This window comes from Arvicanthis niloticus, chromosome 18, assembly GCF_011762505.2.
Source record: "Arvicanthis niloticus isolate mArvNil1 chromosome 18, mArvNil1.pat.X, whole genome shotgun sequence".
Lineage (NCBI taxonomy): Eukaryota > Metazoa > Chordata > Mammalia > Rodentia > Muridae > Arvicanthis > Arvicanthis niloticus.
This window is the reverse complement of record NC_047675.1, coordinates 5202405-5214602: the sequence shown is the minus strand read 5'-3', so window position 1 is coordinate 5214602 and position 12198 is coordinate 5202405. Positions and strand designations below refer to the sequence as shown.

The window sequence follows — 12198 nt, the reverse complement described above, 5'->3', positions numbered from 1 at the left end:
TGCTTCTGTAGGCTAACAGGATCTCATTAACAAAATCCTGCCTGGCAGAAAATGAACACCGGTCGAGAGTTTCAGAGTGCTTTGTGGGTGCTGAGGGAGGGGAGGGATTTTGTTTGCCTGTGACACATGTGCAAGTGTATGCATGTGTATGTGCAGGTGCCTGTGTGGCCATGTGGCTGCAGTATGGAGAGGCCATACATGGGCATGGCTTGTCTATCATTGTCCACCTTATCTTTTGAGGCAGGGTCTTTCTCTGAATCTGGAGCTAGGCTGTCTGGCCTGAATGCTCCAGTGATCTCTCTCTCTCTCTCTCTCTCTCTCTCTCTCTCTCTCTCTCTCTCTCTCTCTCTCTCTCTCTCCAGTGCTGGGGTTACAGGCCTGCTTGACTTCTCTGAGATGGAGACCATATGTAATATAATTGTCGGTTCTGAGGATCCAAACTCAGGTGTGTTAAGGCACTTCCCCAACCATCTCTTGAGTCCCGAGCAGGATTTATTTATTTATTTTTTAACCAGGAAGAGTTGATCAGAATGTCTTACAAGACCCCTTCCAGGCCTAAGTTCCTTGGGCCTGAGCTTAGATTAAACCTAGGTGCTGTCCTGCCAGCTCAGTGTGACTTCACTAACAGAATGTGTTTTACCTCATTGATACTTGGGGACAAAGCAACCCCTTTCTTTGGCAAACACCATCTATGTGCCTGCCTTAAGAATAACAGAACTACAAGCCTGCATTCTTGGAAGGAAAGAAATGAAACAGTATCTAGACTTCTCCCACCACTCTGGAGTCTTCATGCCAGGATGCTATGCAAAGCAGACACCAGGGCACCACTGTTAGACAGAGCCTGAGCAGTTAACGGTCCTACCTGGAAGTACCTTGGCCCACTTCACGACCTGGATCATCTGTTTGCCTGCCAGGCGGTTGAGTGTGGAGAGCAGGCTCTCTGCGGTGTCTGGCTTGGAATTGTCATAGCCTGCGTACACGATCTCGGGCTCGATGTTCTCCAGGATCATGGCTGGGGATGGCGTGAGTGCACGCGTGATGGAGGCAAGCTGCGGGACCAGCGCAGAGTTCACCGATGGCTCCTTGGTAGGAGCGATGTATGTGGTCCCCTCTTCTGGGCTCTGGGGTGGCGGTGGTGGGGGCTGCTGTGGCTGCTCCTCGTGAAGGCCTTTTAACTTCCCCAGCTTCTTTGACTTTCGAGCTGTCAAATGTAAACATCAGAAGGGATAAGGGCAAAATGCACACATCATCTCCAACACATCGCATGAGGCCGACTGACTTCCACAGGCCATTGAGCTGCAAGCGATGCAAGCTCTCTCCTAAGAAACTCCTGTATCAAAAGGCATATCTTCAAAACAGTTTAAGGTAAATGGCTAAGCTCCCAGGCTAGTACTATGTGAAGCAGGCTAGCACCTGCTTTTTTGCCTTTGCTACATGGCACAGGTCTCCCCTTCTTCCCAAGGAAAAGTGCAGATACCTGCAGGATGACTTGAACCTCTTCCTGTTTTCACAACAGAGAGGAGTTCACAGGAAAGGACACAGAACTGTATTGCTGATACAAGTGGGGCCCACAACAAAAATAAAAATAGGAAAAACCAAATGGAATGCTTAGTACCAAGCAGGTTCTAAATGGCTTGCACAAAATCCCCCAATTTAACAATTATTTTGGGAAGTGATTATTATGATTCTCATTTTAGAATAGCACTTCAGAGTTTGTCCAATCACAGGAAATGGTGTTTGGAGGGACAGCAATAGCTTCAAATGCTAACATCCTGGGATCCAGCAGAGGTGAATGCAAAGGTAACTGGGAAGATACATGGTGAATGGTTAGCAAAAGAATGCTCAGAAGAACCAAGCTAAGCTTATGGCTGTGCTAATTTCTAATTTTGCAGTTATAACACTTTGAATTCATTTAGTAATTCTACATGAACCAGACACAGCTTCTACTTAATCCTCTCGGATATCCTGTTGTTGCCTCGTGTCATGGAGATCCTGCAGCTTTAGTTCTGCAGAATCATCTCCTTCTCACACTCCAGCAGTTCACAAATAAGGTAGATGCTGGGGTGGGCCAGCTCATAGCTCTGGATCTGAGTGAGCCCGGGTGGTAGCTGAGTTGGTTAGCCTGCCAGCTCTCTCATGCTTCCCAGGCCAGAGGTGGGGCTAGCTCTCCTGTACCCATGTCACCACAGCCAGCTCTCCTGCACTGCCTAAGTAAAGGGCATGGCCAGATCACCTGAGTGCCACAGCTGGTGAGGAGCAAGGCCAACTTAGCCCACAGACATCATCATGGCCCCAGACAGCAGCCCAAACTATGAATGTCTTATAGCCTTTGGTGGTAACATGGGCCACAGACATCTACAGAGATCCCTGCTCTCTTAGTCTCCACATACTGCTGACATGGTAGTGTAGGTAATCAGGATGTTTCAAGGTGATGTGTGAATGAAAACAACCAGAATGTATCAGTAAAGCGACTGGCCAATCAGATCCAGAGAAAAACAGAACATCTAAGTAATCACTAATGCCAGGTCCTCCAGAGCAGTCACTGGTCCTTTGGGCGATCAGATCCCTAAAGCTTCTGAGATATAGAAACTTCTGAGCTTCAGGTTGTTTACCTGAAACATGGTGGGGAGGGCTCTGTGAGAGGTCCTTCTCCTAAGGGAGAAGACAAGTGTGGCCTCCATCATGAAGATCTCTGGCTTCCATACATATGTGCACTGATGTGTGCACATACCCGTGCATGTGTGCAAAAATATTATAGACACTATGTGGTGGTGCACATCTACAGTCTCAGGATTTCAGAGGTGGAAGCAAGATAAAGTGTTAATTCAAGCCAGTCTGGGCATCAGAGTGATTTCAAGGTTAAGCTGGACCGTAGGGAGAGACTGTCTCCAATAGCAGAAAACAAAACCAGGAAGGAGCCCATTAAAGTGCTTCCTAAGATGAGGCTGTGGTAGCTGCTGGACAATTCTGACTGATAGAAACAGTGATGGCTGATACTTTTTTTATGTCTTATTAAAAAGATATCTGCTTGCAAATTAAGTATAAAGTGTATATTTGTTTAATGTCCCATCTATTTTGTTGTGTTGATTTCTCCTGTCTGATTTCCACTCAAGTGTCATGAGTATCACAGAGAATAGTGACTGTCTTCTCCAGGCTGTCACCTGTAGCATGACTACACTCAGGATCTCAGCACTACAACTAGCGTTTCACTTAACTTCGTGTCTGGCTTTGTAAACACACCAGGACACTTGGAACTGAGAGACAATTTATGTTTACTGACACGGTTTAGGTTGTCAATGTCCTGAGAGCGTGGATTCTTCAGCCACAAGCAAGCACATGTTCATCATCTCCCTGAAAGCCCAGAGAGTGTGGGGAAGATGTCTTACGTTCTTACAATACCATCCTGTGTACCATGCTGTTAACGTGTGAGTTCTTCACCAATATTTACTGAATGAATATGTTTCATTTTAAACATTAATAAATTTCACAATGTATCAGTACATGAAGCCTCAGTTTATTTCCCTGTACAAAATATAGACAAACTTCTGAGATTTTTAGAAAAAATTTTTGAGTCACTAATTATTTCTAAGAAAAATTTCTACTGTGTAATGACCCCTTTGTGAACTAACGAGCTACAGTTATTGAGTACCCAGTGTCTGGACACAGTTCAGCAGACTTGTATATTTCCGGAAATCCAGTGCTCACCAGGACCTACCTGTGACTATTATTGCTGACATGTTTTCAGGTGAAGAAGCCGAGGAGTTGAAGGAGAGATACCTTTTGAAGCTTTCAGAGCTCACAAAGCACAAAGGGAACACTTGAACGCAGCCATGACCCCACCTCTCCCTTCCATGCCATGTGGTCTCTCTTTCAGTTCTCCTCTTTATCTTCTTAGTATCATTTGTATGCTTTAGGGTGAGCACTAGCTTCAAACCCAAGTGGATAATTAAGATGTCTGCTAATTGCACTGGAATTTTGGCAAAATATCCTGAATGAGCGTGTTTCTCTTATTCAAAGCGAACCTGGCTATTTGGATAGGGTTCCTGATTGAATTCTGTGGAATTGATGGTCACTGGGCGTGGAGATCTCAGAGTCCCAGGTGGTGAGAGCCACACTTTCCTTCTCTCTCTCTCTCTCTCTCTCTCTCTCTCTCTCTCTCTCTCTCTCTGTGTGTGTGTGTGTGTGTGAGTGTGTGTGTGTGTGTGTGTGTGTGTGTATGTATGTTTCACACACATGGATGTAACTGTCTCTCACCCCCACTTAAATCCACTTGAAAGAAGAATTTCATTTACCCGTATTGGATTCTACAGAAAGCACTGTGTGCTCAGCGGTTGCTCTCAGGTACCAAGGCCTTATTGGCAATATCTTGGCAGCTTCTATCTCGTGGCCCAGCTAGGAAACAGAACTCCATAGATTCTCTCCTTGATTTATTTTCCAGGATTTGGCAATGGGAGGTTCTGCTTCCTGTCCCTGACCAATAATCAGAACATCAAGCTGAAAGCACCACAAAGACTGGGACAACTTCCCTGTGTGATCTGGAGATTGACTGTCTGAAGCTTTACATTCCAGTGTAATACAATATCCTGTTTGGTTTATTCTACCTCTAAGGGATGTGAGGACCCTGAGTACCCTTCTGACAAAAGCCTAGGCTGCCTCAGTGATGGCATACATGGATCTCCAAGTACCTTATCACCTCAGCTCCCTTCTACATCAGAAATTAGGATCACTTGAAAATTAAGGACTTGGTGGCAGATATTAGAGATGCTGTCTGTATAGGGATTTTATTATTCTTGTCATTATTGTTGTTACAATTGGTTCACAGGTCAAATGTAATTGTATCCCACAGGGCAGTATCAGTGCTTCTCCTACTCTTGGGGTGTTGATTTCAGCCAAACAAACGTGATTGTGCTTTTGGTGCAAGACTTCATTTTCTTTTAGTCACGGGAGGAGGAATGCAAAGTCAGGGAGAATGAAGCATTTCTCAGTCACATCATCAAAAGAAGAAATGGTACCTTTTCTCAGATGACATTAATTGGCTCTACAGCAAAACCATCCTAATTTGTACTAACAGGGATAAAAAGAATCTAACTAGTTCTTGAGGGAACACACACTAGTTAGCTGTAGAGGAGGGCTAAGGGTAAGTTGTCTTCATGGATAAATAATTAGTGTTTCAATGGGGAATAAAGAAGTGGCATCTCTTAATTGTTTATAAAGACTCCTGCAATGGTTAAGAGTGTTGAGCATGGCAATTAAAAGGATCTGTACATATTTTCGGATACTTCTACATAATTAACAAAGTACTACATGTTACTAATTTTACAGGACACATGCTATGGCAAAGGTAAACTCGAGTTCTGACTAATTTGTAAGAAATTCTGAATTAGTGCATCTCCCACTAAATTTTCTGGTGTGTAAAGCTACCCACAGATAACATTAGAGGCATAAACAATATGATTTTATTGCTATTTTCATGTTTACCAATTACATAGCAAATAACTGATACCTACCTACTGCATAAGAAGTACTGTTTTCCAAGCAGTCAACTGTTTATGGCAAAATCTTAGCCCTGACGAGAGAGAATCATTTTGAGAAAGCTGAGTTGGAAAACTGATTAGCTTTATGCAAACTGCTTGGGTTGAGTTTTGGGCACCAAAAGGTATTTGGAGAAAAAGACAATGGCAGACAGCTGTTTTATCTCTGCAGAGGGTCAACCTTCCTGTTCCTTCTGTGCAATTGTCACTGGGCCTCTATCGGCTTTTGGTGTGATTTGGAAGTGGATGAGGCCACATTCCTGCAGGAGATCCACCACAATCAGATAGTGCTGACCTGTCCAAGAGTAGAGTCTTTCAGACCAGAAGCCAGAGCAAGTGTCGAGGCTTGAAGGAGTGAAAGGCAGTAAAAACAGGCTTTGAAGTGCACACAAGGTTCTAAGTTATGGTTTCCCCAATAGGAGATGCCTACATGCTATTCCCAGGTCTGGATATAATTATTTTGATGGTATTTTTAGTTCCTGGCTATACTCTTTTCTCATTCTTTTTTATTTTTAATATTAGTCAGAATCAGGAATATGTATATACACCAATACATGCATGGGGGAGGCTCCATCTTGAGCTGGGAGTTTTAAAGGAGAGATGATGTACCTTCAGTGCAGCCAGGTTGGGAACTGTAGGAGGAAGAGCCTTGGAATACAGAGGAATACCCTCCTGTGCTCTCCTGCACACAATGGGGAGACAGAGGAACACTCTCCTGTGCTCTCCTGCATGCAATGGGGAGACATCCAGGGCTGTCTTCTGCTGAAACTTTGACTCTCTTTTTGAATGGGGGGAAAAAAAGAGACGGTTTTGACAGCAGGATAGAACCTGCCCTCTAATTCTCAAGTTCCCTGTGACACTTTGGACAAGGGTCTGTGGAGAGTGGCTAGGCAGTGTGGTGACTTGGGGGACCAAGTGACAATTCCTAATAGTCACCTTGTTGAAAAATCTTGGGAAGCCATCATAGTGTAAAACACCTAAAGTCTCCAGAAATCCGTGAACCAAACATGAGAATAGGCAGGACTGTATCTACCTGCCTTGAGGAGGGCTGAGGAGAGGCCTAGGGTGTTCTGAGGAGGGCTGAGGAGAAGTCTCTAGGGTTAACTTTCATCTGTGCTCCTTCCTGCCCCGCCCAGTGGTGTTTGGAAAACTTGAAGGGCCTTTTTTCTGAATCGTGACGGCCACTTATTTTCTCTTTTTACTGAGGATTAGATAAGATATGAAGGCTTTGGCGGCAGGGTCCTGTAACTCAAGTGCGGCTTAGCCCTAAGGTGGAATCAGTGACTGAATGAGTTTTGGAGGTTTGGAGCCCTGCTGTAGAAGTCAGGAAGACCCTCTGACGTACATTCCAGTCTTACAATGATGTTAAAGGGTCTGAAACACAGAAATCAGTTGTGTATGTTTACAAGTGTGATAAGAAGTCACCTGAGTGATATCATTCAAAAATATGCAAAAATGGCGAATCCTGTGACTTTAGAAGGCTCGAGAAAGACGTTTCAGTGTCACGAAGAAAACCCTTTTAACTGCCCTCCAACCCCATCTCTTGCCTGACACATTTGAAAACAGTTGTCTCCACATTTCAAGGCCCAGTGCTGTTTGCTCATTTCCAAATTTAAAATACTGCCTTCCCTCCTCCTCGTCCCAAGAGTACATGTATGGGAGGTGATAAAGGGTGACCAAGGAGCAAGGCAAGCTCTCTCACACACACTGCTGTCAATCTTCACCCATGCCCCCGGGGGTAGGTGCTGTGCTCCCACTGTTCAGACAGGGCACTGCATGCTAGCTAGCTTTATGCTGTAGAACTGGGAGAATGTAACTGATTGGTCAAGACCTGGAACCTCCAGTCTGCACCTGCCACAGACATTGACCCCAGGGGTCAGAGCTCAGCTGCCTACAAGGTCACAATTGGCTCTCATTAATGACAGATGAATGTGTTAACTAGAAGGCCACCCCAGCCAGTCACAGGCCTGTTTTCTTTTCTAGTCTTCAGGGCATCGTACCCACCACACACTGGGGCTGCTGTGGTGGGCAATGCTCCTGTCTATGTCACTCTCAATGCAATTGGAAAAGAGCTCTAAAAAGGCAGGAAGAAAACCTGCCAGTTTGCCTAAGGTCTCAAATTTAACAGAGGAGGAATCTATGTTTTGCTAAGAATCAAAGCCCTAAAGCAACGCTGCACTAGATCACTGGGTTCTGTGAACATACATTTTAAAATCCAATTAACAATATTCAGAAAATATAGATATGGATCTCCACAAATCCTATTCTCAAGGGATCACTATGTAGAAGATTGATATGTTTGCAAAACCTCTCAGTAGTTTTATAGTACTGATTTAAAAGGAGAGAAACTAAGCTTGGGTGGCATAGACTTATAATCTTAACAACTGAGAGACTGATGCAGGAGGATGACCACCTGTTCAAAGCCAACTTTGGCCACACAGTGTGTTCAAGGCTAGCTGGGACTATAGAGTGAGTTCAATGCAAACCTTGGCTACAGCGTAAGAGTCTCAAAAAGTAGAAACACAAACAATTATAACAGTAAATAAGAAAAACTACCACAATAATACCCATGGCCATCCAGAAAAGACTCCTTCTTCAAAGGGCAAATTCTTTAACAGCTGAACAGTTGCCTTCTTGGCACACACACGAGCACAGAATTTACTACATGGAGCAGATCTCAGTGGTATGCCAGTTAAATAGACTCATTAAGAATGGTTTATAAAGAAGCATTACTATTGTAACAAGGTTGCAGAGGTGAACAAGGTATGAGAACAGGGCAGGAGGCAGTGACCTGAAAATGACTCCAGTGCTCAGCTTAATGGGCTGGATGGTCGGCTGTGCCCTCCCAAGTCTTCAGGATCCCAGGTGAGCTCAGGCTGAGCAGGATGAAGCAGAAGTGAGAGCGGACTACGTAGAAAACCCACAGTATGGCCCTGTACAGACCTCCTCACACTGGAAGCTAACTGGGTGAGACCTACTTTATGCAGATAAAATATGGGAAAATGAAGCATTTGTGGTTCAGTGGCAGAAAGTATGTTTAGTATGTAGGAGACCCCGGGTTCCAGAAGGTTTCACTAAGGAGAAGCGTTACCACACCAATGGCCTGGTCTTTCTAAACGACTCAGTACAGGATTCCTTAGATAAGTCACAAGGATCATTGTCAACCCAGTGCATGGGTGTTTCTTGCATTTCGCTTGTGAATTCTCCTCTCAGGTTCTTCTGAGCCTCTGTTGCTAATTTTCCTCAGTCTCTCCATGTTTCCTGAATAGCATCCAGGGGGCCTTAAACCATGGCACACACCAGAGAATTCTGAGGCACCCAAGAGAGCTGCCTAACTCCAACCTAGTTCAGATTTTTGAAAAATGACTGTATGGTTTATATCAATAAGAAATAAAAGCTAGGAGCTGGAAAGACAGTTCGGTGGCTAAGGGCACTTGCAGCTACTGCAAAGAACCCCATTGCAGTTCCCGGAACCTGCACGGTGGTTTACCACAATCTATAACTCCAGCTCTCCAGCTACAGCAGCCCTGATACCTCCAGCTACAGCAGTCCTGATACCTTCTTCTGACCTCTTCTCTCTCTCTCTCTCTCTCTCTCTCTCTCTCTCTCTCTCTCTCCACATACATGTCGGTAAAGCATACACACACAAAATGAGAATAATCTTAAAAGGTAGGAGAAATAAAAATTATCAATAGAGGAGAATCTATGAAGACCGAAATTTCTATTTTATTCATATTTTATTTTATTCATATTTTATTTTCAATGATCATTTTGTTTTGAGAAAAGTTCTTCTTAGTGTGGCCTTATTTCTGTAAAATAATTACTCATAGCTATATCCCTGCAGTCCAAATTATTTTTTTTAAGAACAATTACTTGGAAGCCTGTTTTATTGAAAAAGGAAATCAGCACATAGTGAGGAGTTCCCAGGCACACTCAAGTTACAGGGAAGATTAAGTGTATAACCAGATTATAAGTAATCTTTTGCATTATTTACTGGAAAAGTAAACAGAGCAAGTTTCACTGGATTACATTGTGGTCAAATTAGGTATTACTGAAATATTAGTGAATAAATATAAACAATATTAACAATATTAAATAATAACATTGTGACAAAAATCATTTAAACCATTCAAGAGCAATAGGACTGGAAAGGCCAGGTAACCTAACAGAAATTATCAGTGAACAAAACTTCACGACTGGAACTACATAGAGAAAAGAATCTGTTTCTGAGAATTGTTGCTCAGGCAAAGAAGTCAGATAGCATGTAAAAATCTCCTCATGACAAACTAACACTAGTATGCAAGAGGACCAGGGGAAGCACACAGTAAGGCGTTCCCAGGGTGCCACTCATGTTAGGGGGAGGATTAAGCAGGCCTGAGGAAAGGGAAAACAAATGTCAATGTTTATAGCTTCTAAAATAAATATTATTCCACATTTTATTCCTCTGACATTATCAGAATAGGTCTAAATTAAGAATTAATAGTAGCCAATGATGCATAGAGTTGAAAAAAAGTTATTTTTCTAGGCTGGGTTCTCTTCAGGATACTGGTAGACTTGATCCGAAAACTCCCAGATTGAGTAGTGTTAGACTAAATCGGCCTGTTTTGAAGCATTGAAATGGCAACCTGCAGCGGCTCCTGGGCTCAGTACAGATCCGGAGAGGGGAGAGAGAGCAGCTGGGAGGAGAAGCACCAGGCCCACACAGGCCTGCCCTACCCAGTTGTTTATAAGGCTCACTTCTATTCTGTCCTTTGGTCTTCTGCCACAGTGTAAATTCCAGAGCACTAGAGACTCCCTCAAAACCAGTCCAACATCACAGGCTGAACAAAAGCTCCTTTAAGAGACTACACTTTCTGTCTTCATTTTGAAAGTATTCTTCACATTAACACTACTTAGCCAAAACAGACAAATAAAAAACAGTAACCTCCTTCCCTACAACAAAACAAAACAAACAAAAAAACAAAAGGAAACCCAGAACAACAGAAAAACAAGGTGCAGAGAAAGTTCTTTCAGAGCCAGATACCCAAACATTGAAGGAGTTTATTTTTTATTTTACAAGAGATGAGATCCCAGGCTAGCGGAAGTTGGTGACTGAAGCTGAGAAGCTGAGCTGCCCAGAGGACTTCCAGAAGGAAAAGTAGGTCTTTCTGAAAGCATTTCTTGAGGAGCTCAGTTCACATTTGAAACAATGTTAGCAATTCATTTAAAAACCTCTAAACTCTTAAAGCAACATCACCTTCACAATAAGGGAAAACCTACACTTTGTTTCTTCCCTCCAGCAGCTAGCCTCCAACGTCCTTCCCTCATGCTTGCTTCTGCTCCCAAGGTAGGATTCCCTTCACACCAAAGTCGGCTGGAACATAGTGACTGCTCACCTGAAAATGTATGGGTGGATTCCATGGCTGCCACTGTTAGTAGCTGAAGAAGACCTTTCTGGTATGACTGTTACCCCACGGCTTGAAGGTTTCTAAGAGTCAGGTCCTCATTGATGACTTGGATAAAGGGCAGTTTCATGTTACAGTTTTCAAATTGATTCAAGTTATACACTAGGTGAAATACAAGTGCTAATTCTACTATGATCTTTAATCCCCAAACTTGAACCGGGATAATAGAAACCTGTAACTTCCTCTTAGAGAATTTCTTGTCTTTAATGTCTATTTCTTGGACCCCCAGTTAGTGTTAGAAACCCCACTAAACACAATCTCCCTTCACGGAATCACCATGGAGATAAAAACCATGTGGTCATCCCCATATCATGATGGACTCTGAACTCTTTCCTTTTGTTTCTGGGTTGTGACACCAGAATTTATTTAAGCATTTTGCTGTGTAGAATACAGTGCACAGTGAGTAAGTGCTCATTGAAAAGTATAGGAAAGACAAGGCAGGTAAACAAACGAATCAATGTTTTTCTCAGTGTCTCAAACCAGTTAGATTTCCTAACCTGATCGCTGCAGTTCCTAACAAAGCTCTTCAGAGGAACAAAGCAGGGCTGTTAGGTTTCATCTTAAGCCCCAGGGTAGGCTTGTCTCCCTGGAAAACAATTCCAGCTAAGGTTCAATCCAGCCTTCTGAACAAAATCAGGTCAGCATCCTTCACAAAAGCATATGGATGGAAGAGAGAAGCCTCTGGCAGGATTAGGGCAAGGGGCCCAATTATCCAAACAGAATTCCACACTGGTAAAATATAGTTTCTCCAGAATTACAGCAGGAAGCTGCAGAAGCTGGAGGCTAATGATCTTCAGGACTCTTGGACAGATGGCCATTAGGTCATCAGCATTTCTATGAGACCAAGATGCCCTGTGTGTATGGTAGGATACCAGTCAGTGTTCTGATAACAAGATACCCATGAACAGGCCTCGATACATCACTCAGTAACTGACGCATATCATTCTCTGATTTATATTTCAAGAAGATGTCTAATACCTACAACCAAAGTACTATGCATTATAACCAATACTCAAGTTAGGAAAACATGCAATATTCTCTAGGTGCCAAAGCCAATCAACTACTAAGGTACAACTATTCCATCTTTCCAAATACCAAACGGCATTTGATGGATCTCACATCCCTACAAATGCCCTCATGGTATTACCTCTGGAAGTTAATAGTTTATAATATTTAAATTACAACTGCTTAGTAGAATAACCACTCATATGATTCCTTCTCTA

The 12198-nt window shown here is 43.2% G+C and overlaps 1 protein-coding gene across 5 annotated transcripts in view; it reads right to left on the bottom strand.

Moving 5' to 3' along the window:
• The window catches only part of Nr3c2 (nuclear receptor subfamily 3 group C member 2), a 327934-nt gene that overhangs the window by 61932 nt on the left and 253804 nt on the right, over nt 1–12198 (bottom strand). For all 5 annotated transcript variants that reach the window (XM_076915431.1, XM_076915429.1, XM_076915430.1 and 2 more), the window contains exon 5: nt 863–1201. In XM_076915431.1, coding sequence (XP_076771546.1) covers nt 863–1201 — 339 coding nt within the window. The remainder of the gene's footprint in view (nt 1–862; nt 1202–12198) is intronic.